At 40.2% G+C, this 21,940-nt stretch overlaps 1 protein-coding gene across 2 annotated transcripts in view; it reads right to left on the reverse strand.

Annotated features, from left to right (window-relative positions):
- Window positions 1–21,940, reverse strand: part of si:ch211-207d6.2 (SRC kinase signaling inhibitor 1) — a 186,294-nt gene that overhangs the window by 28,871 nt on the left and 135,483 nt on the right. For both annotated transcript variants that reach the window (XM_063461399.1, XM_063461398.1), the window contains exons 12-16: window positions 20,207–20,382; window positions 13,930–14,066; window positions 9,893–10,040; window positions 9,502–9,820; window positions 8,753–8,875 (exon numbers count right to left, since the gene is read on the reverse strand). In XM_063461399.1, the coding sequence (XP_063317469.1) occupies window positions 8,753–8,875; window positions 9,502–9,820; window positions 9,893–10,040; window positions 13,930–14,066; window positions 20,207–20,382 (903 nt within the window). The remainder of the gene's footprint in view (window positions 1–8,752; window positions 8,876–9,501; window positions 9,821–9,892; window positions 10,041–13,929; window positions 14,067–20,206; window positions 20,383–21,940) is intronic.

A 21,940-nucleotide genomic window follows, 5' to 3' on the forward strand; every position in this document is an offset into this window, starting at 1 on the left:
ATTGGATCATAAAGGGGGAGAGTTGAGTATGAAATGTAAAGTACAGGTTTTGTTTTCAGGAAATTCCAAGGATCCAGACTTTTGCATGAGCAAGGAGTTTGAGAAGATTTGACATGATGATTAAATTGATTTTATTCCTCAAACACAGGTTTACAGGGCTGGAGCAGATCTACCGGAGAGGAGGATTGCTGAGGTGTTTGGAGAGATGATATGACTAACCGTTTTCCTTTAATTTCTTAAGCCCGGGTGATGCATTTTGAGTTTTTTGAGTTTTTATTTATTTGGACACATCTGATGTGTCCAAATATAAAGGGGGGAAATAGGATTGAAATAAGTTTTAGGATCATTTAATGACATTTATTTGGGGTTTTTGATAATTTAGATATGGTAAAACTGAGGCAGAAATTGTTATTTTTAAATAAAGTTATTTTAAAGTAAAATGAACTGAATTCGGTGTAGAAGATAAAATGCCGGTGTTCATAAGAAGCTGTATATAAAACTTAAAGGGAAATTGTGGGACATTTTAAAATAAAAGATATGCTTTGGGGAAAACTAGGGAAGATCTTAGGAGTAGAAAATGTTTGATTTATTTTTATTTTTAGAATAAGTGTGTATAATGCAGGCTTACACATACAGATATTACATAGATTTCTTTGTAGGGTAGAGGAGAGAGCTTCTTAAGAGAGTGCTAAAAGTGTTGCTGACTCAAATGAATAATATTGGAGATTATATATGTAGAAATGATCTTTTCTTACACATTGCAATCGTGCTCATTAACAGAGTTGATGTTCGGTCCAGTTAAGGTCATAAGCTTCGACGAGCGCTATGTCTCAGTCGATATATTGCAGGGGACTTGGAGCAACAGAAGGATAAACAGCATTCACGCTTACACACACACATGATTTAAACATAGGCGAGGCCAAAGGCCTGGACTTGATGTAGCTTTTAACTTTACAGCTCCTAACTTCCAGGAATGGCGTGGAGTGTAATGAATGAATGCAAAATATGCTTACAGACACAAACATGACAGGGGTTTATTTTACAGGGTAAAGGTGGAACACATGTTGCTTTGTTTCTGCTTAGCAACTACTGAGGTAAAAGGTGTTAAAGATAAATATGCAATAAGTGAACAGGAAACGTGTGAGGGTGAGACGGGTGAAACAAAATGTTGGAGATAATGGAAACTTGTCTAACTGGCATTAACAGTAACTTTTGCATGTTATGTATATGCTTGAAGCCAAAAGAGGCGTAAATCCTGATAGAAAATTTTGAAGTGTGCTTTCTAGCGGACATTTAGGCTGACAGGGGGATGGTGTATATTTTACCCGGGGTGTTTTTAATAGAACTAAAAGCGTTGCTCACACACATTAAGAGTATTGAGATTAAGTAAAGTTAATATAAAGGATAGAGCCCAGAACATGATATTGTGAACCAACTTTGAATAATTAAAGGAACAGTAGATGAACACAGTAGATTAGTGAGGGGTAGCAGAGAGAGGCTGTTTGTTTTCTATCCCTTACAGGAGAAGATTTCCACTAGAGAGGGACCCAGAAAAGGAGCAGAGACCACTTAAGCATGAAGTGTTTTCAAGTGGGAGCTGGTGTTTTATTACTGGACCACCTAGAGGACATGAGGTTATTGTCTGATTTGCTGAGTCAGGGGACGGCTAGAGAGGGTCAGAGCGAAGGCAGTGGGCCTGGGAATGGTGGTTTCGGGGCCCATGATGCCATTAATGGATCTAGAGGTGATAGAGTGGGTCGAGGAGTGACACAAGGAAATGGTGTGATGATGTCTCTGGGAGAGACATCAAGAGAGGGAATTGTAGAATTAAAGAAATTAGTTTACTGCTGAACTGTATATAACCATCATCCTTATCATTACATTAATTATCATTTCATCAAAGCATTTATTGAAGCTGTCGGCATTATGTTATAATTTGTATTACAGGGGTTATCATAATCAAATATTAACATGTTTATTACAGGTGCAGTTATAACCACTTTAAATCGTTGAGTTAAATCTATCATCTTAAAAGCTTATATGCTGAGTATATTGTTACAGTAAAATAGTCTGAGCAAAGGCCTGAATGTATTCAGCTTCTTGTTGCATTTGAGTTTGCCTACCAACAGGTGACACAAGGAGGACAAGTCCATGGGGATCTCAAAGGCCTGAGATCATCACCATATTTGGATGGATGCCAGAAAGGGGAACTTCTGTGTCTGCAGTTATCTCTTAAAATTGATCATTGTCTGTAAAAGAGGCAAATAATGTTCTTAAGATGCAAATTATGTGCTTGTAAACGCATGAGGGGGCGTCATAATACCCTGATGTTATAAAAGCAATCTGAAGTGTATTTTTGGGTGGGGATTTACGACTGATGGTTTCCAGTGTACGTCTCCCCACGCTGCGTGTATTCATTAAAATCAATTGTTTGACCGACCTCTTCTGGACCATCATTGTTTTACTCTCATCCTCAATTACGAACCCTTAACACGGTCTAGTTGCATTTTAGATGTTTTAGGTTAATGTGACAGGGGAGTGATCTGAGATGACAATATAGTGGCTTGCAAAAGTATTCGGCCCCCTTGAACATTTCCACATTTTATCACATTACAGCCACAAACATGAATCAATTTTATTGGAATTCCACGTGAAAGACCAATACAAAGTGGTGTACACGTGAGAAGTGGAACAAAAATCATACATGATTCCAAATAGCACATTTAAGCTTGATAAGCTGCTGTTAGAATTTATTTAATATTACTTTCTACACCAGGATCCTTTTCTACGTCGCTGACGGCTGGTAACTGTGCAGGGGCGGATCTAGCAAAGTTTAGCCAGGGGGCCAGGTAGGGGATTAACAAGGAAAGGGGGGGGGGGGGGGGGGGTAACAAAGAAATACTTTTCTTTCTTATTCTCGTTTAGTACGTCTAGCTTTTAATAAATAATTATCTGAATCTTACAACCAAAGTTTTAATCTGATGTAAAATGTATAGAAGTCCATTACTGTAAATAGTAACTATTAAGTCTAATATACCCTAGTAAGCTATAGTACTTTTGGGAAGATTTAATCAGTGCAGTCTGCAACTCTGTTGAAGAAAGATGTTGAATCTATTTAATTATTGTAGAAAAATAATAGATTTCTGTGCATTTTTATTTATTTATTTATTTATTTATTTTTTTTACACGTGCATTAAATTAAAGTTGATTACGTTGATTAAGTATCATGAGGAAGAGGGTGGTTCCCTTTTTTTTTTTTTTTTTGCTGGGAGTTGGCAACCCTATTAGTTAGGTTGTTTAATATTTCTGCTAAGTACTCTTTAAAACACTAGAATAGGAAGGATGGTGCAGGTTTAAGTTTATTAGCTTGATGAGTGTTGCTGAACTATGAAACATTTTGGGTGCAGTGTATTTTTTGAATACAGGTATAGCAGAATAGCTTTAGTGTTTAGTGCTTTGTTTGTTTTTTAAACTTGACTATGAACTTATACACAATGCAGCAAGATATTAAAAATTACACTATATTGGATTCATATCGGTATCGGCAGATATCCAAATTTATGATATCGGTATCGGACATAAAAAAGTGGTATCGTGCCATCTCTAGTTTGTGAACAGCAGTTTTCAGATCTTGCCACAGATTCTGGATTGGATTTAGATCTGGACTTTGACTGGGCCATTCTAACACATGGATATGTTTTGTTTTAAACCATTCCATTGTTGTCCTGGCTTTATGTTTAGGGTCGTTGTCCTGCTGGAAGGTGAACCTCCGCCCCAGTCTCAAGTCTTTTGCAGACTCCAAGAGGTTTTCTTCCAAGATTGCCCTGTATTTGGCTCCATCCATCTTCCCATCAACTCTGACCAGCTTCCCTGTCCCTGCTGAAGAGAAGCACCCCCAGAGCATGATGCTGCCACCACCATATTTGACAGTGGGGATGGTGTGTTCAGAGTGATGTGCAGTGTTAGTTTTCCGCCACACATAGCGTTTTGCATTTTGGCCAAAAAGTTCCATTTTGGTCTCATCTGACCAGAGCACCTTCTTCCACATGTTTGCTGTGTCCCCCACATGGCTTGTGGCAAACTGCAAACGGGACTTCTTATGGTTTCCTGTTAACAATGGCTTTCTTCTTGCCACTCTTCCATAAAGGCCAACTTTGTGCAGTGCATGACTAATAGTTGTCCTATGGACAGATTCCCCCACCTGAGCTGTAGATCTCTGCAGCTCGTCCAGAGTCACCAATTCAATTCAATTCAATTCAGTTTTATTTATATAGCGCCAAATCACAACAAAAGTCGCCTCAAGGCGCTTTATATTGTACAGTAGATAGCACAATATTAAATACAGAGAAAAACCCAACAATCATATCATATGACCCCCTATGAGCAAGCACTTTGGCGACAGTTGGAAGGAAAAACTCCCTTTTAACAGGAAGAAACCTCCGGCAGAACCAGGCTCAGGGAGGGGCGGCCATCTGCTGCGACCGGTTGGGGTGAAAGAAGGAAAACAGGATAAAGACATGCTGTGGAAGAGAGACAGAGATTGGGCCTCTTGGCTGCATTTCTGATCAGCGCTCTCCTTGTTCGGCCTGTGAGTTTAGGTGGACGGCCTTGTCTTGGTAGGTTTACAGTTGTGCCATACTCCTTCCATTTCTGAATGATGGCTTGAACAGTGCTCCGTGGGATGTTCAAGGCTTGGGAAATCTTTTTGTAGCCTAAGCCTGCTTTAAATTTCTCAATAACTTTATCCCTGACCTGTCTGGTGTGTTCTTTGGACTTCATGGTGTTGTTGCTCCCAATATTCTCTTAGATAACCTCTGAGGCCGTCACAGAGCAGCTGTATTTGTACTGACATTAGATTACACACAGGTGCACTCTATTTAGTCATTAGCACTCATCAGGCAATGTCTATGGGCAACTGACTGCACTCAGACCAAAGGGGGCTGAATAATTATGCACACCCCACTTTGCAGTTATTTATTTGTAAAAAATGTTTGGAATCATGTATGATTTTCGTTCCACTTCTCACGTGTGCACCACTTTGTATTGGTCTTTCACGTGGAATTCCAATAAAATTGATTCATGTTTGTGGCTGTAATGTGACAAAATGTGGAAAAGTCCAAGGGGGCCGAATACTTTTGCAAGCCACTGTATTGTGATATTTTGTGTCAATGACATATGGCATTAATTTGGCATCCAAAAGAAAGTAGTCAATTCTACTATATGAATTATGCCTAGTTGAAAAGAAAGTGTAATCCCTGCCAATGGGGTTTGTAATTCTATAAACATCAAACACATTCGAATTATCAATAAAGGTATTAAGTAATTCACTGGAGTTGTTCCTGACCTGCTTGGTTAAAGAAGATCTGTCAAGGTAGGGGTCCAACACACAGTTAAAATTCCCACCAATGACAAGGTTTGTTTGGGACATGTCTGGGATAAGTGCCATCACTGTCCACATTCGGGGGCGTATATATTCAGTAGGGCTGCCACAAACAATTATTTTGATAGTCGACTAGTCACCGATTATTTTTGCGATTAGTCGACTAATCAGGTCATGCATCCATTGAACGTAAAACGTACAGCTTATTGCACCAGCAGCATCTGCTCTTACATAACTATCATTAGCTTACAGCTTTAAGTGTTTCAGGTATGTGCTAACTAAAAATAAAGACAAGATGATAGTTTATTAAATTTTAATGAAATTTGCAGATTGTTTCGGTGGAGTTTAATAAACTCAGCAGTCTACTCCTTGCTATCTAAAATATAACAGGACACCGGAGTATATTCTCGAGCATCTCACACTTCTGATAATCAGTTTTCTGTTTGACGTTTATTCAGCTGTGTAAAAACTATAACTTTAATCTCAGCCAAACCGATTTACTCAGGAACAAATAAAATACTAAAAAAAAAACAAACAATAACATTTTTAAGTTATCTAAGTGACTTATATATGTTTAACCTGAGTAGCGAAAGACGGCGGTGGGTTTGAAAACGACAGTGCTGCCATCTTCTGTTTCAGTCCGTTATTACACTCTTAAATCCTACTACTTATTCCTGCATCTTTTGTGGTCTTACAAAGCTTCAAACGACGCATCGACTATTAAATCAGTCGTCGACGATTTTGATAGTCGACGTAATCGTGACTAGTCGACTAATCGTGGCAGCCCTAATATTCAGTAGAGTGAGAGGTATAGAAAACAGCTCCCCAACTACAATCAAATAGCACCCGTTTCTGTCTGATATTGTGCTTTTATGTACAAATGGAATACTCTTCTTTATCATAATGCTGCAGTAGGTGTAGGCTGCTGGGGGATTCCCATGATGCACTGGGTGTCACTATGTGTTAATAGGCCTCTCTGCATTGAATCATATCTGTTATTAACCTCTGTCTCTCTTCCACAGCATGTCTTTATCCTGTCTTCCTTCTCTCACCCCAACCGGTCGCAGCAGATGGCCCCGCCCCTCCCTGAGCCTGGTTCTGCTGGAGGTTTCTTCCTGTTAAAAGGGAGTTTTTCCTTCCAACTGTCGCCAAACTGCTTGCTCATAGGGGGTCATATGATTGTTGGGTTTTTCTCTGTATGTGTTATTGTAGGGTCTACCTTACAATATAAAGCGCCTTGAGGTGACTGTTGTTTTGATTTGGTGCTGTATAAACAAAATTGAATTGAGTACTGCTAACTTTATCTCATAATTAAAGAGTCTCTCCTCTTTTGTCTGTTTAATTGTATTCTTGAGCTCGGTTGTCTGTTTTCTTATGTTTTGTTTAGTTCTGTTGTCTGTTCGTTTTTTGTTTTTTTTTTAAATGGTGATGTTACTATAAAAGATGAAGTTTAAAACTCAATAAACACATGGAAGAAAAAAAAAAAGAAGGCAAATCCAATCAAATTCAATTCAACATTATTTATAAAGCAATAGCCAGCATAGGACCAAAGTGCTGTACAGTAGCTAGTTAGGAATAATAGATAAAACACTTGCGTTGGACAGCTTGGGTTGTGTCATTCAGCCAGGGATCAGATTGAGTTTTAGGCTGCCTGGTTTTTAATGAAGCCACAGTGTCCAAAGCAGTCTGGCAGGTGGAATAAAACCATGAGCTCAGTTCCTCAGTCTGGCTGCATAAAAACTCCAGGTTAAAAACTGCTGAAAGCTGCTCAACAGTGGAGGAGTTAAAAACGCAACAGCGCCGAGCAGCAGCACTGCTACAGGCAAGAGGAACTTCAAAAATAACAATACTATGGTCAGAAAACACAGCATCACAAATCTCTACGTTAAAAACAGAAAAAAAAAGAGATAAAACAAGATCAAGTGTGTTTCCACGTTCATGTGTGTGACAGGTCACACATTCCACAAGATTAAAAAAATCGCTAAGGTTTAAAAAGCCCTTTGCCATGGGCATATCAGGGCAACACACGTGAATATTAAAATCCCCAACAAGAAGAACACAATCCTATCTTGGCATGCCAAGAAGTCATTCACAAAGTCTTTATTGTATTTTGGAGGACAATTGTTAGAGCCAATCCATAGAAAAATATTTTTGGTACTGTTTCAGTTATTATGTTACATGTTTGGTTTATATAAGACGTTATCGGAGAATATATGCTGCGTGTTTAATTTTTGTCTGGAAAGATAAAAATTATGGCGCATGTGTGGTAGCAGGTTAGAATGAGCCAGTACGGCAATGGAAATGTGCGCTGTAGCAGCAAATAGCTTTTTGACTGTGACATTGTTTGTTTGTATGTACGAGTCAGAAATAAATCTGGACAGCTCACATTAAGAAGTGGAAGAATTATTTTTTCAAGGCTTGGGACAGAAATTCGCCACTACAATGAGAAACCACTGCGCACAACACTGTGTGAGAGCAGCCCTGCTCAAACAGCCAGTTCAAAGCTGCTGAATGGTGTTGATAACTGCTTACATTTAAAATGACTTTTAAAAATCATTGCAACCCAACATCTGCGGTGAATCAAAATAGCAGCAATCGTCAGGTAAAAGTTCAGAGAAGATGCTACATTTAACAGTGCTCAGCCACGTCTCACACGCACAGAAAATCCAGTCCTCGGGATATGAAGAGAGCCTTCAGAATAAAAGTTTTGTTTGCTAGGGACCTAGCATTTACCAGACCAATCTTGACAGTAAGCGCTGGATCTGCGTTGTTAGCCATCCTAGAAGCCCGACACAGAGGCCACAGGTTCTGCAAATTCACTCCAAGCCAGCTGGGACAAGCAGAGCAGGGTTTTCGGGGCTGGAATGTCCCATCCAGACTGGCGACAGGTACCAGCCAGTCATCGACAGGTTCCAGTGAATGCAGAGAGATAGAGAACCGAGGCACCGCTCCGTGTTTTTTCGATAACAGCGTAAAAAAGCACCTTAAAGAAACTTCCAGCTTCACCAGGCAGCCATTACAGCGCCCCCGGTGATGGGGGCACTTACGCTGGAGAGGTAGAGCTGGGATATGGCACAGCTGAGTTGGGATCTCAAATTTTTATGTCCAGCTTGGTTCAACTTTGCCAGATCTTTGGCAGCAATCTTTATATATTTTAAATTTCTTGATTTTATTAAATTTACAGAACTCAAGTAGCCTTGGGATCTGCCAACAATGATTCCTGCAACATTTTCAATCAATAACATGATAAATGATGCCAAAGTGACACAGATTGTTGACATTTACATTTCTGTAGCCTATTGTCCAGAGGTTTATCTATAAGTGAATGAGAGTTTAGTGTTGACCTCTAACCTGTGTGTCTTTGTGTCTTACCATGGTCCGCTCACTGTGGGTGTGTTCTGCTGGTGTTGGTGCAAGTTGGTCCAGTTCGTCAGACTCCTGAAGACCTGTTCTCCTCTGCAGGGCGGGACTGCCCTCTCTGCTGCGAGGATGCACCTTCACAACATGACAACATGTCTTACATTCTACACCACAGACAAAAAAAGGTGCTCACATTTTGCTGCTTTACAGTTTTTACTGCCATACCTCTAGTTAATGTATTTTGTTTTGCACTATGCATATTTTATATGTAATCAGGTCATTTATTTTGGAAATTCTCATGTAGGAACTATTGTACTGCACGTTGTTTCCGCTGGAGCACCTGAGTGACATGCACGCCCATGTTGAAGTATGAACATGGCAAGTTGAAGCAGGAGAGGGCAACTTAAGTCAGCGGAAGTTAAAGTGTTCTTAAAAGTGTCTGTAAAGTGCTCATTTCTGCCTCTAAGCATGGGTCAGCCAGCGAGGTATGTTTTATAAGTTATATAGATCATTTTATGTCTCTGTTTTACTCGTCTTACTATCTCATTGAATTTTATGTTGTTTTTTTTCAACGGTGGCCTAGTTTGTGATCAAGGTGCTATAACAATATCAATCCCAAGATTGTACAATTCATATGAAAGCCACCTTCATGCCATCAGAAAAAGAACTCTTTTGAAAGTCATTAAAGAGTTCTTTAATGACTTTAAGAAGAGGTGGAAGTGATCAGTTATTCAGCACAAGAACTATTATCCATATGGTACCTTAGCCACAGTGGGTGAGTGCCGTCCGGGGATGGGTTTCAGAGGGAGACCGGGGGAATTTTGGGAGGTCTGGGCCACAGAAGGTGCTGTGATCTTCGTTCCGTGGGCCACAATCGGAGACGGCAAGCCCACCAACCTGGTCTCAGCCTGGCTCCCAGAGAGAGAAGGAGTGAGCTGAGGCAGCCTGACTGAGGACCGAGGTTGGGGTTTTGGGGAGTTCTGAAGACTCTGGGTCTTTGCTGGTCCGTTGCCCAGTTCAACAGCTTCTACCGGCTCTAACTGGGCTGATCTGGGTGATGGGACCGACTCGGACACACACCTGGTGAAAACAGGAGCATTTTCAAGAGCGTTTTCTTGAGCAGTTTTAACTCTGAGTGAAAGTACTGAGTACCTGCGGAGAGAGCTGAGGGTGTCAGTCAGGGCTTTGACCCTCTTTAACATGGAGTCCATCTTAAGAGGGGCCTCCTTCAGGAAACGCATTGCCTCTACCTCCTGCCTCAACACCAAGCGCATCTTCATCTGCAGCTCTGGAAACTCACCTGGAAGATATCAAACATGGAAGGGAACTTTACTCTGTGTACACTACCAAATTCTACATGACATATCAGGTTAATTGTTTATTTCATTATTTCAATAACTCCCAGAGGTGATTGATTGAATTTTTTTACACTACTAAAATTTAGTCTTTGAGTTTTTAATGAATTAATTATTAAAATCACTATAATATTTATTAGAACATTACATGACCAAACCATTCATATATAAAAATACAGATCTAATGCATCCTATTACATGTTGGCCAATAAAATGATATGATTTGGTTCAACCTTTCACTGAGTCACCCTAAACCAGGTGTCGGCAACCTTTAACACCCAAAGAGCCATTTGGACGTGGTTTCCACGGAAAAGAAAATACTGGGAGCCGCAAATACTTTTTGACATCTTAAATGAAGATAACACTGTATATTGTTTTTTCATCTTTGCACTTTGTATAAAAGTGTGTTGCTTTTGAAATCCATGAGGTGCTACAGAGAAAGTTAAATTTTACTTAATGTAATGAACACATTTTGTCGTCTGTGAGGTGTGAGCGGTGTTTGTGGTGGTGGAGAACATACAGTGGCTTGCAAAAGTATTCGGCCCCCTTGAACTTTTCCACATTTTGTCACATTACAGCCACAAACATGAATCAATTTTATTGGAATTCCACGTGAAAGACCAATACAAAGTGGTGTACACGTGAGAAGTGGAACGAAAATCATACATGATTCCAAACATTTTTTACAAATAAATAACTGCAAAGTGGGGTGTGCGTAATTATTCAGCCCCCTGAGTCAATACTTTGTAGAACCACCTTTTGCTGCAATTACAGCTGCCAGTCTTTTAGGGTATGTCTCTACCAGCTTTGCACATCTAGAGACTGAAATTCTTGCCCATACTTCTTTGCAAAACAGCTCCACAACTGCCCTGTGACGGCCTCAGAGGTTGTCTAAGAGAATATTGGGAGCAACAACACCATGAAGTCCAAAGAACACACCAGACAGGTCAGGGATAAAGTTATTGAGACATTTAAAGCAGGCTTAGGCTACAAAAAGATTTCCCAAGCCTTGAACATCCCACGGAGCACTGTTCAAGCCATCATTCAGAAATGGAAGGAGTATGGCACAACTGTAAACCTACCAAGACAAGGCCGTCCACCTAAACTCACAGGCCGAACAAGGAGAGCGCTGATCAGAAATGCAGCCAAGAGGCCCATGGTGACTCTGGACGAGCTGCAGAGATCTACAGCTCAGGTGGGGGAATCTGTCCATAGGACAACTATTAGTGGTGCACTGCACAAAGTTGGCCTTTATGGAAGAGTGGCAAGAAGAAAGCCATTGTTAACAGAAAACCATAAGAAGTCCCGTTTGCAGTTTGCCACAAGCCATGTGGGGGACACAGCAAACATGTGGAAGAAGGTGCTCTGGTCAGATGAGACCAAAATGGAACTTTTTGGCCAAAATGCAAAACACTATGTGTGGCGGGAAACTAACACTGCACATCACTCTGAACACACCATCCCCACTGTCAAACATGGTGGTGGCAGCATCATGCTCTGGGGGTGCTTCTCTTCAGCAGGGACAGGGAAGCTGGTCAGAGTTGATGGGAAGATGGATGGAGCCAAATACAGGGCAATCTTGGAAGAAAACCTCTTGGAGTCTGCAAAAGACTTGAGACTGGGGGGAGGTTCACCTTCCAGCAGGACAACGACCCTAAACATAAAGCCAGAAAACAATGGAATGGTTTAAAACAAAACATATCCATGTGTTAGAATGGCCCAGTCAAAGTCCAGATCTAAATCCAATCGAGAATCTGTGGCAAGATCTGAAAACTGCTGTTCACAAACGCTGTCCATCTAATCTGACTGAGCTGGAGCTGTTTTGCAAAGAAGAATGGGCAAGGATTTCAGTCTGTAGATGTGCAAAGCTGGTAGAGACATACCCTAAAAGACTGGCAGCTGTAACTGCAGCAAAAGGTGGTTCTACAAAGTATTGACTCAGGGGGCTGAATAATTACGCACACCCCACTTTGCAGTTATTTATTTGTAAAAAATGTTTGGAATCATGTATGATTTTCATTCCACTTCTCACGTGTACACCACTTTGTGTTGGTCTTTTATGTGGAATTCCAATAACATTGATTAATGTTTGTGGCTGTAATGTGACAAAATGTGGAAAAGTTCAAGGGGGCCGAATACTTTTGCAAGCCACTGTATATATGTGGATCCGAAGATCAACAGGACTCCAAATGCATATTTCTTCATGTTTATGTAGGTGTCGGGGACGGCATTCCATGTTCGTCCGGTCTTCAAAGGTTGTCACCATCACTCCATTTATGATCCTGAACAAGAGTGGCCTTCTGATGGGCAACATCTTGACCCTCTGTCAAGCGTTTGAATTCGTACACCCACATATCTTTGTCAGCTATGTCAGCCAGCTCCAGATCAGGTTGACTTACACCTGCAAATGCAGTCACATTTAACAGGAAGGGATCGATGGTCAGGGGAGTGATGGGGAAAGATAATGTGTTTTTTTCCTCTCCGAACTCTTGGAATCATTTTCCAAAATGATGCTTGCCTCGTGGTGATTGCAGACTGCAAATATTCTGAATTTATTACCTTGTGACCTTGTTTAAACTCTCTTAAAGAGGGGAAGTGAGACAGTGTGCCTCTCTGTAAATCTCTGACTAAAACTGTCGGCTTGCGCTCAAACCCTAACACCTCCTCCAGCATGTGTAGCGCTGTGCCTCCTCTCCCCTGAAGAGTTGTATTCAGCTTGTTCAGGTTTGCTATCATGTCCACCGTGAAGTGCAGGATTTCCAGCCACTCTGGCTGTTCCAGCTCAGAAAAGGCGAGCCCTTTGCTGCTCATGAAAGTTTTCACCTCTTCCAGACATGCACCAAAGCATTTCAGCACCTCTCCTCTGGACAGCCACCGGACTCTGTTATACATGAGGAGATCAGAGTACGTGCTCTGCATCTCATCCAATAACAAATGGAACTGACGGTGATTTAAACATTTTGCCATTATTTTATTGCTAATCTGAATGACAACATTCATGACCTCTGTGCATTCTGGAGGAAAGGTTTGTGCGCACAATGTCTCTTGGTGCAGGATGCAGTGAAATGTCAGCAGCTTTCAATCCAGTGACTTCTGCAGCAATGCCAAGAAGCCCCTGTGCACACCAATCATACTTGGCGCCCCATCAGTAGCCACTGACACTAGGTGGGTTGTTTTTATTTCTTTAGCTCTTAAACAATCAAGCACAGCTTCACAGATGTCCTTCTCCAGTGTCTGGCATTTTAGTGGTATCATCTCAATCATTCTTCCATGCCTGACTATTTCCTGAGCGGTTACAAAATTTGCATATATAGTTGAATTTGCCGATTTAATCCACTTCTTGAATTGATTTTTCCTCAGATCAGCCTTCCGCATCAGTTCCGAAACATCTTTTTTTCTCTCTTCTCCCTTTGGATATTTTTCAGCAAAGGTTGTGTGTTTAGTTTGGAAATGTCTTGCGGCATGTAAGCTTTTATTGTTAGCCAGTCTCTCTCGACAAATTAGGAATACTGGTAGGCCAGAATGAATCTGCCCAGGTATCATTAATTATTCTATTTCTTCAGATATTTTTCTTTTCTTACTTTTCTCCGGCTTCCGCAAGCGTGACGCTTGTTTTGAGCGCCGAAAAATAATAAAATATCATTTAATTTTAATATTTCAAGATCACAATAATCTTCCAATTTGAACTACAATTTAAAAAAGAACTAACAAAAATAAAGTGCACCTCAATTAAATACTTATAATTTATTTTCCCAAGCCACGCAGAGCCACAGTATAAGGATGAAAGAGCCGCATGCACTGCAGGTTGCTGACCCCTGCCCTAAACCCACTAACCTTTGAGAATGGCCAGAGTTTCCCCGACCCCCCGTAGGCTCATCGCTCCTTCCTCTACATCTCTCAGAGTTACACTCAGCTGGCTTGTACTGGTAATGGAGCTTTTTTGCAAATGGTCCACATAGTCCTCCAGTTCACTGCAAAGTAAAGAACACAGAAGACAGAAACATATGGCATTAACAGTCACAGGCAGCATAGTCAACTGTGTGACGGCCTGCTGTAGAAACAAGATGGCAGCAGAGAGCAGATTTAAGGAGTCACAGTCAATGGTCCTGTGTGTGGCCCTAATATAAAGATAATAGAGATCCAGATCAGTGATTATTACATTAATTCTTTTTGTGAATAACTTGAAAAGTGCTGCACCTAAAAGTCTGCTGTATGAAATGTTCAAGTGACTGGAATGTTCTGACATGGCATCTTGTAGCTTGCCAGCACTTTACTAGATAGACCAGTCTGACAACATCTACAAATTTGTAACACATAAACCATCATCAAAAGTGATGTATACATAAAAGCTGGGGTGCTGCAAGATTAGATTAGATTGAACTTCAATTTCATTGCACAGCTTACAAGTAATATAAAAGTACATATGCAGTTAGCCTCTAACCTCAAGGGTAGGAGCAATAAATGCATAGACACTATGCACATAAATATATAAATATACATAATATAATAACCAGAGCTAAGTGAGCAACATCAAGCAGGCTTATAGAGCTAAAGCAACATCAAGCAGGTCTACAGAGTGACACAACACCCCCACCTGACATAATCTGACCACCTCTCACTGGTCCTCATCCCTGCCTACATCCCCTGCAGCAAACAGACCCATCCAGGCACCTGGGTCATTAAAACATGGCTAGATGGTGCTCTCCTCTAACTACAGGACTGTTTTGATATAACAGCCTGGTCCATCTTTGAACAACGGGACCTGGAAACCGTCAGTCAGTCTGTCCCTTTCTACATTAAGTGTTGTGTAGATGTGACAGCGACAGAAACCAAACGTGTTTATCTTAACCCAAAGCTTTATGGCTGTGGTTACAGGTTGAATGACTGTCTCACTGCGTCCCATATCAGCAGCGCTGTGAGAGACCCTGCTTATGCAGTTCAACAACTCGACCACGTTCACGTTGCCTTTGTCATCAGAACGTCATGACAGCGTGACAGAAAATGACAATGAATCCACATTTTTGCCACAGATTTGGCCTTTTAAAGGTGTGTGATCCTAAACTTTTGATCAGCTGTAAAACAGCCTGTTTCAGTTTAAGTGCTGTTTTCAATAAATTGCATGTTCAAAAATGTTTTGTCTCACTCCCACTTCTTCTTGTTGCATGTTGAAGCTCTACTTGGAATCTTGTTAAGATCCAAACATGCAAAATATGATTTTTGGCCATTTTTCAAGTGTTCTTTAACTTTTGATTGGGACTGTATGTTGATTGGTTTCTGGAGTTTATTATCTACTGAAGCATATTTTCAATATGGTTATATGCAATAAAATTCCAAAATAAATTAGGCAAGGAAAAAAGTATTCCTTTTGTTCTATGTTCCAGCCTCAGCTACTTTGACATAGTAACATCTTCTCTAATATTTCCACCTCTGATGAAGTCTCCCAAGTGTTAGCTTTATTTTGATACCAAGAGCAGGAACATCAGAAAGAACCTTGGGGCTTAAGAGAGTAGGCTGGCTTGATATGTTGGTATTTGGTTAAACGTGTGTTTGAATTCGCATAGAGAAACATAACTGTGTCCCAGTTATTCTGAAACTCCTACTCATGAACCTTCATAAATGCCAAACCATGTTAGCAGAGTACGTTGAAAAAAGTGTGTAGCATGTTATTATGTGAATGAATTATGATGTGTTTGGAAGACCATGCCATACCAAATCAAATCACTTCCCACCCCACCCCTCTATTTTTAACAATTGCTTTTTAACATTAGGCCTACAAATGTTGATATGTCACGCCATGCATGCCACTAATGATTTGACTTCAGCTGCATTTTACACTATAAAGGGTCATGATGTCAGACCACGTCTGTGAATGTTGAAAGGACTAAATCATGGTCAATCAGTGCTTTAACTTTAAATGAAAGAGGACAGCTGACATCTTGACATCAGCATCTATTTAGGTCAGCAACTCTTAAAGTCTGATGTAAAGACACTACACATAACTACTCGTTTATATAACAGCTGGAAGGGAACAGATCTAAACAAAACAAGGTTGGACAAAGGCTAGTGAAATAAGTTTTAGGATCACTTAATGACATTTTGGGGTTTTTGATAATTGTTATTTTAAATATAGGATTAAAATGAACTCAATTCGGTTTAGAAGATAAAATGCTGTGTTCATAAGAAGCTGTACACCTAACTTAAAGGGAAACTGTGGGACACTTTGAATAAAATATATGCTTTGGGGGAAACTAGCGAAGATTTTAGGAGGAGAAAATGTTTGACTTCTTTTTTGATTTTTAGAATAAGTTGTTATAATGTAGGCTTTAAGAAACAGATATTAAATAGATTTATTTCTAGGGAAGAGGAGAGAGCTTCTTATGAGGATGTTAAAAGTGTCATTGAAGATTATACACATAGAAATGATTTCATACACATCGCATGTTGTGGCTTTAAAGGAGTTGTGGCTCAATTCGTCTCTTGAGGGTCAAGAGCTTTTGGCTGGCGCTATGATTAGCCAATCTACTGTGAGGATGATATGAGTTATTGAAGGATTGCAGTCCATAAACACACATGACAGTATTGATTCCAGGCCAAAGGCCTCAAATTCATTTAGCTTCTAACTGAATTTGAGCCTGTCTAGTAACAAGTGACAGAAAAGAGGGACTGAATAGGAGTTTTGCTTGTAACTAAACTGTGTGACATGTAAAATATCGAGATAACACATGCAGCTCCAGATGAGTCTTATTAGATAAAATGCAGTTACAGAATAACGAACGCTTGTCAAAGTGACCAAGGTTTCTTGCTTTAAAGCAGGACCAAAGGGAGGAAAGCATATATATTTTGGTTAGGTCTGATAAAGTATAATTAGAATGTACCATTACATTAAGAGCAGCAAAATGAAATAAAATGCTATACCAAAACAGGTTATAACACAAGAAATGGGAGTTTTTAAACTGAAGTTAGTGTTAACACACAGGAGTTGTTTCTAGGCAGCTTTTAGCTATGATGAAATTTGTTTAGGAGTAATTGATTATATGCTTACACTTAGTTGATTAAAATGGTTGTTTTCTCTTTGATCCTATAGTAGAATAGGCGCTTATGATGATTTTCTTGTGAAAGGTGACTTTAGGTTAGAGTTACTTGCAACAGTTTTGTGTACAGGATGCTGAAGATCAGATAAGGGAGAAGATAATTAGGTTCATGCTTTTGATTAAAGAATCCCAAACATAATAGGTTGAACCAAGTTTGAATAAAGAGAACAATTGATGAACATAAGTCAGGGGAAGCGTAGTAGGGAGAAAGTGTTTTTTATCCTTTACAGGAGAAGATTTCCACGAGAGAGGGACCCAGAAGAGGAGGATAGACCAGTTAAGCATGAGTGTTATCAAGTGGGAGCTGGCGTTTTATTACTGGACCACTTAGATGACATGAGGTTGTTGTCTGATTTGCTGAGCCAGAGGACGGCTAGAGAGGGTCAGAGAAATGACACAAGTGAAGTGTGGTGACCCTCTAAAGAGAGTCACCAAGAGAGGGAGTGTAGAGATTAGAAAGCTATTTTGCTGCTATTATTTGCTGCTATTTTTATAATCATCATTACCATTCCAGTAATTATTAATATTGATATTGCATTCAGATGTTCAAACATATTGGTATCACATTAGTCTTTATTACAGGTCCAGTAAGAACCACTTTAAACTGTTGAGTTGAATCTATAATCTCAAAATGTTTATATGCAGATTACATTGCATTATCACTTCTGAATATAATCTGGGCCTAAAAGTCTTGACAGGAAACTGCAGGTTTGCAGAGTGTGCTTTGCAGGAAGTGAAACCGAAAGCAGAGTCTGAGTACAAGTTATTTTGAGCAGTTGTTTGGATGATGTTTAACATCTTTTATTCATTTATATCTTTGATTAAGCTTTTAGTAGAGGTTCTTGATTAAAACATTTATTCAGTAGATTATATATACATAGTTTCAGTTCGGTTATTACATATATGAGAGTGGCTTCTGTCTCTCTGTCTGGTGAGAGGTCAGGAGCTAGTCGGCGAGGTGAAATAGGGTGCAACTGTGGTTAGCACCCTATTTGGTTAGCACATACACACATATACAAGTTAGAGAGAATCATTAATAGGTGAAAGTTTAATCATGTTTTGCTTGCAACTGCAAAATTGTGCCTGCATACGTGACAGTTTGTTGCAGAACTATTGCTGATGTTCCAGACGATAAGCGAGCGTCCGGCAGTGACAGGAAGCACCTGGCTTCGAGGCGAAGAGAATGTTCTTTTTAAACTGTGTTAAAAGTTGTCAACAGAACATTTGTGGTTTTGAAACTGATGCATGTAATGACGTAGAGAGGGCGTCAGTAAACATACCTCGACGCTATAAAAGTATTGCTGTGTCATTGCTGGGCGAAGATCTGATGCTGCCTGCGTACAGTGTTACATCTCCCCACGCTGCGTGTGTTCATTAAAAATCATCGTTTGACTTCACCTGGCCAGACCAGTGTTGTTATTTGGATTTCCTCCTAGATCTCTCCTTGACTTCTGAACCTTAACACTAGACATGGGCTCAAACAAAGGTAGGACTTTTGGAGTTGCAGTAAAAGCTTTCACTGGGAGTGGGGTGGCTCTGTCGGCCAACAGTGATGTTGAGTCACATCAGGGGATGATTGCTTTGGTTGCAAAAAGAAATCTATGGGAAATTGAACCTTTAGCAGCAGTTATGACCTCAACAAATATTTTGTTGATAAGTTTATGGTTTCAGTTGCTAGTTTCAAGTTTCATTATAAAACTGCATTAGATAAATTTCAATTGAACATAATGTTAATTTTGTAAATGATTATCCCAGTTATAGTCCAGCATGATGATAAAGCAAGTTATGTATCTCAGTTTCTCCATTAGATCCACTCCTCACTTGTTTGGATTAAAACCACCAAGATATTGATGCTTAGGATTGCAAAATGGCATCTGAACAAACCACAAGACTGCCAGAGCAATTTCCTTTAGAGATATGACACCAAAGTGATGTTTATCCATAATGCACAGCATAACATTTGGTAAAAAAAAAACCCTAATACAGCATACCAGCACAAACACCTAACACCAACCATCAGAACGGTGGTGGAAGGATGAAAATTCAGGCATCTTGTCGTTACCAGGTTGACTATGAACTCATCTGTTCACCTGTTCAGTATTCTAGAGTCAAATGTGAGGCCATCTATCTTACAGCTAAAGCTTGGATCAAACTTGGTCATCAACAAGACAATATGGAAATCTACAAGAGCTTATCATCAATAATAATGGCTGAAAAAGAAAAGAATCAAGGTGCTGCAGTGGTCCAAAGTGCAGACCTCAACCTGACTGAAATGCTGTGGCGGGCCATTCAAACAGCTGAGCATAGACCTTGACAAACTTCAACAATGCTGTAAAGAGAGGGGAAAATATTTCTACAAGTTAATGCTGTGAAATGTGGTTCTACAAGCTACTGATTCATGGGGTGTCCTTAGTTATTAATAGCGTTACATCCCTGGATGGATCTTATCCACTGGATACTGTGGCTCCTATGACAAAGAAAGCCTCACAAATAGCTCACATAACTCACAGATGCAGGCCTTGCAGCAGTTAACTCAGAAGGCGGAGAGGAAATGGTGTCTCACCATGTTAACAGATCTTCATAGGTTGCAAAAACTGCTTGTTTCTTTATTTTAAAAAGGCCTTCGTAAAACTAGAACATTATTATTTGCCAATGATCGAGGAAAAACTAGATAATTTTAAAAGCCCTTAGTTAAACCCAGCTGTCTTAGTTAATTTTAAGTCAGTTTCAAGCCTTCTCTTTATCTCAGAAATTCTTGAAAGAGAAAGTTGTGAAACAGCTAACTGATCATCTGCAGAGGAACAATTGGCCAGGTTAACTCAGGTTTCAGAAATCATCACAGTACAGAAACAGCATTAGTGAAGGTTACAAATGATCTTCTTGTGGCCTCTGACAGCAGGTCTGTCATAACAGACCATTACAATATGTCTGATGACAAGCACAGTGTGGTTCATGGCTACTCCTTCAAAAGATTAGTATTTTTTTAAAAAATTCTTGAATTCTTAAATTCATATTCTTACCTAAGCTGTGTGAGTATTCTCTCCTCTTCAGCAAGGTAGAGGGTCCTCTCCTCTTCCAATTCAGCTCTCTGTCTGAATGCTGCCTCCTCAAATTGAGCCAGCCGATCACACATCAACACCACTAGCTCGTGGCCTGCCATCTGCAGTGTAGAACTCACAGTCTCTTGGTTTGATAACTGAAAAACATCCAGCAAGTCAGGAATCAGGAAAACTTTTTGGGGTTTTCAGAGCAAATATTGGTAATATGGCCATTTCAACATAACACTTAATCTATAATAGCTTGTTTTAGGCAAATGATGAACTGAGGTGTTGCAGCAAGGCCCAGCATAAGATCATCTTCTCCTTTTGACTGCTCTCTTTAGGGATCACAACAAGTGATAATTTACCTCGATCTCACCATCCAGCCATCATAAGCATCCTCCACTGTGACACCTACCCTCTGCATGTCCTTCTTCACTATATCCATGAGGTCTTCTCCTTGTCCTCCTGCCGGGCAGCTGCATACTCAGAATTCTTTGCACAATATGTTGTTTACCCCTCCTTTGCACATCTCTAACTTTTACTCCAACCTAAGGTGGCAGTAAATTATTGCCACCATACAAAACACAAGTCACAGCAGGTCTCACTACCAGCCTATAAACCTTCCCTTTCAGTCTTGCTGCATTCCTTCTGTCACAAATCATCACTGACACTCACACCACCCTGGCTGCACTCTTCTTCAGCTCTCTTGTGTCTGTTGCTTTGGATGATTGCCTCCAGGTATTTAAACCCTGACTACCTCTACTCCTTGCATCTTCATTGTTACACCTGTCTTCCTCGTATTCACACATACATTATATTCTGTCTTGCTTCTTACATTCCTGTTCTCTCCAGTGCCTACCTCCACCTCTCCAGGCTCTCTTCCACTGCTCTTTGATCTCACTACAGATCACAGTGTCATCTGTAAACATCATAGTCCACAGAGACTCTGTCTAAACTCATCTGTCAGCCTGTCCATCAGCACTGCAAACAAGAAGGGGCTCAGAGCTGATCCCTGGTGTAATCCCACCCATTTAACAGTTTGATACTGTTGACCATAATATTTTATTATAGCAGTTAGAGCATTCTGTAGGTATTAATTATGGAGTTCCACAGGGCTCCGTGCTAGGACCAATTCGGTTTACATTATACATGCTTCCCTTAGGCAGTATCATCAATCATAGCATACAGTTTCATTCATTTGCTATGCAGATGACACCCAACTCTATCTATCCATGAAGCCAGATAACAGACATCAATTAGTTAAACTGCAGGAATGTCTTAAAGACATAAAGACCTGGATGTCCTCCAATTTCCTGCTTGTAAATTCAGATAAAACTGAGCTTATTATGCATAGCCCCAAAAATCTTACAAATATGGTATCTAACCAGATGCTTACTCTGGATGGCATTACCTTGGCCTCTGGTAACACTGTGAGGAATCTTGGATTCCTTTTTGACCAGGATATGTCCTTCAATGTCAAATTAAACAAATATGTAGAACTGCATTTGTGCAGTGTCTCCACAATTAGAAACATCCTGTCTCAGGCTGATGCTGAAAACGTAGTTCATGCATTTATTACTTCTAGGCTGGACAAATCATTATTATCAGGATATTATCAGCCTTCAGTTAACCCAAAATGCTGCAGCAAGAGTCCTGACAGGGACTAGAAGAAGACTGGGGGGGTGGGGGTGTGTGTGTGTGTGTGTGTGTGGG

Source organism: Pelmatolapia mariae, linkage group LG18 (genome assembly GCF_036321145.2).
Source record: "Pelmatolapia mariae isolate MD_Pm_ZW linkage group LG18, Pm_UMD_F_2, whole genome shotgun sequence".
In the NCBI taxonomy this organism is placed as follows: Eukaryota; Metazoa; Chordata; class Actinopteri; order Cichliformes; family Cichlidae; genus Pelmatolapia; species Pelmatolapia mariae.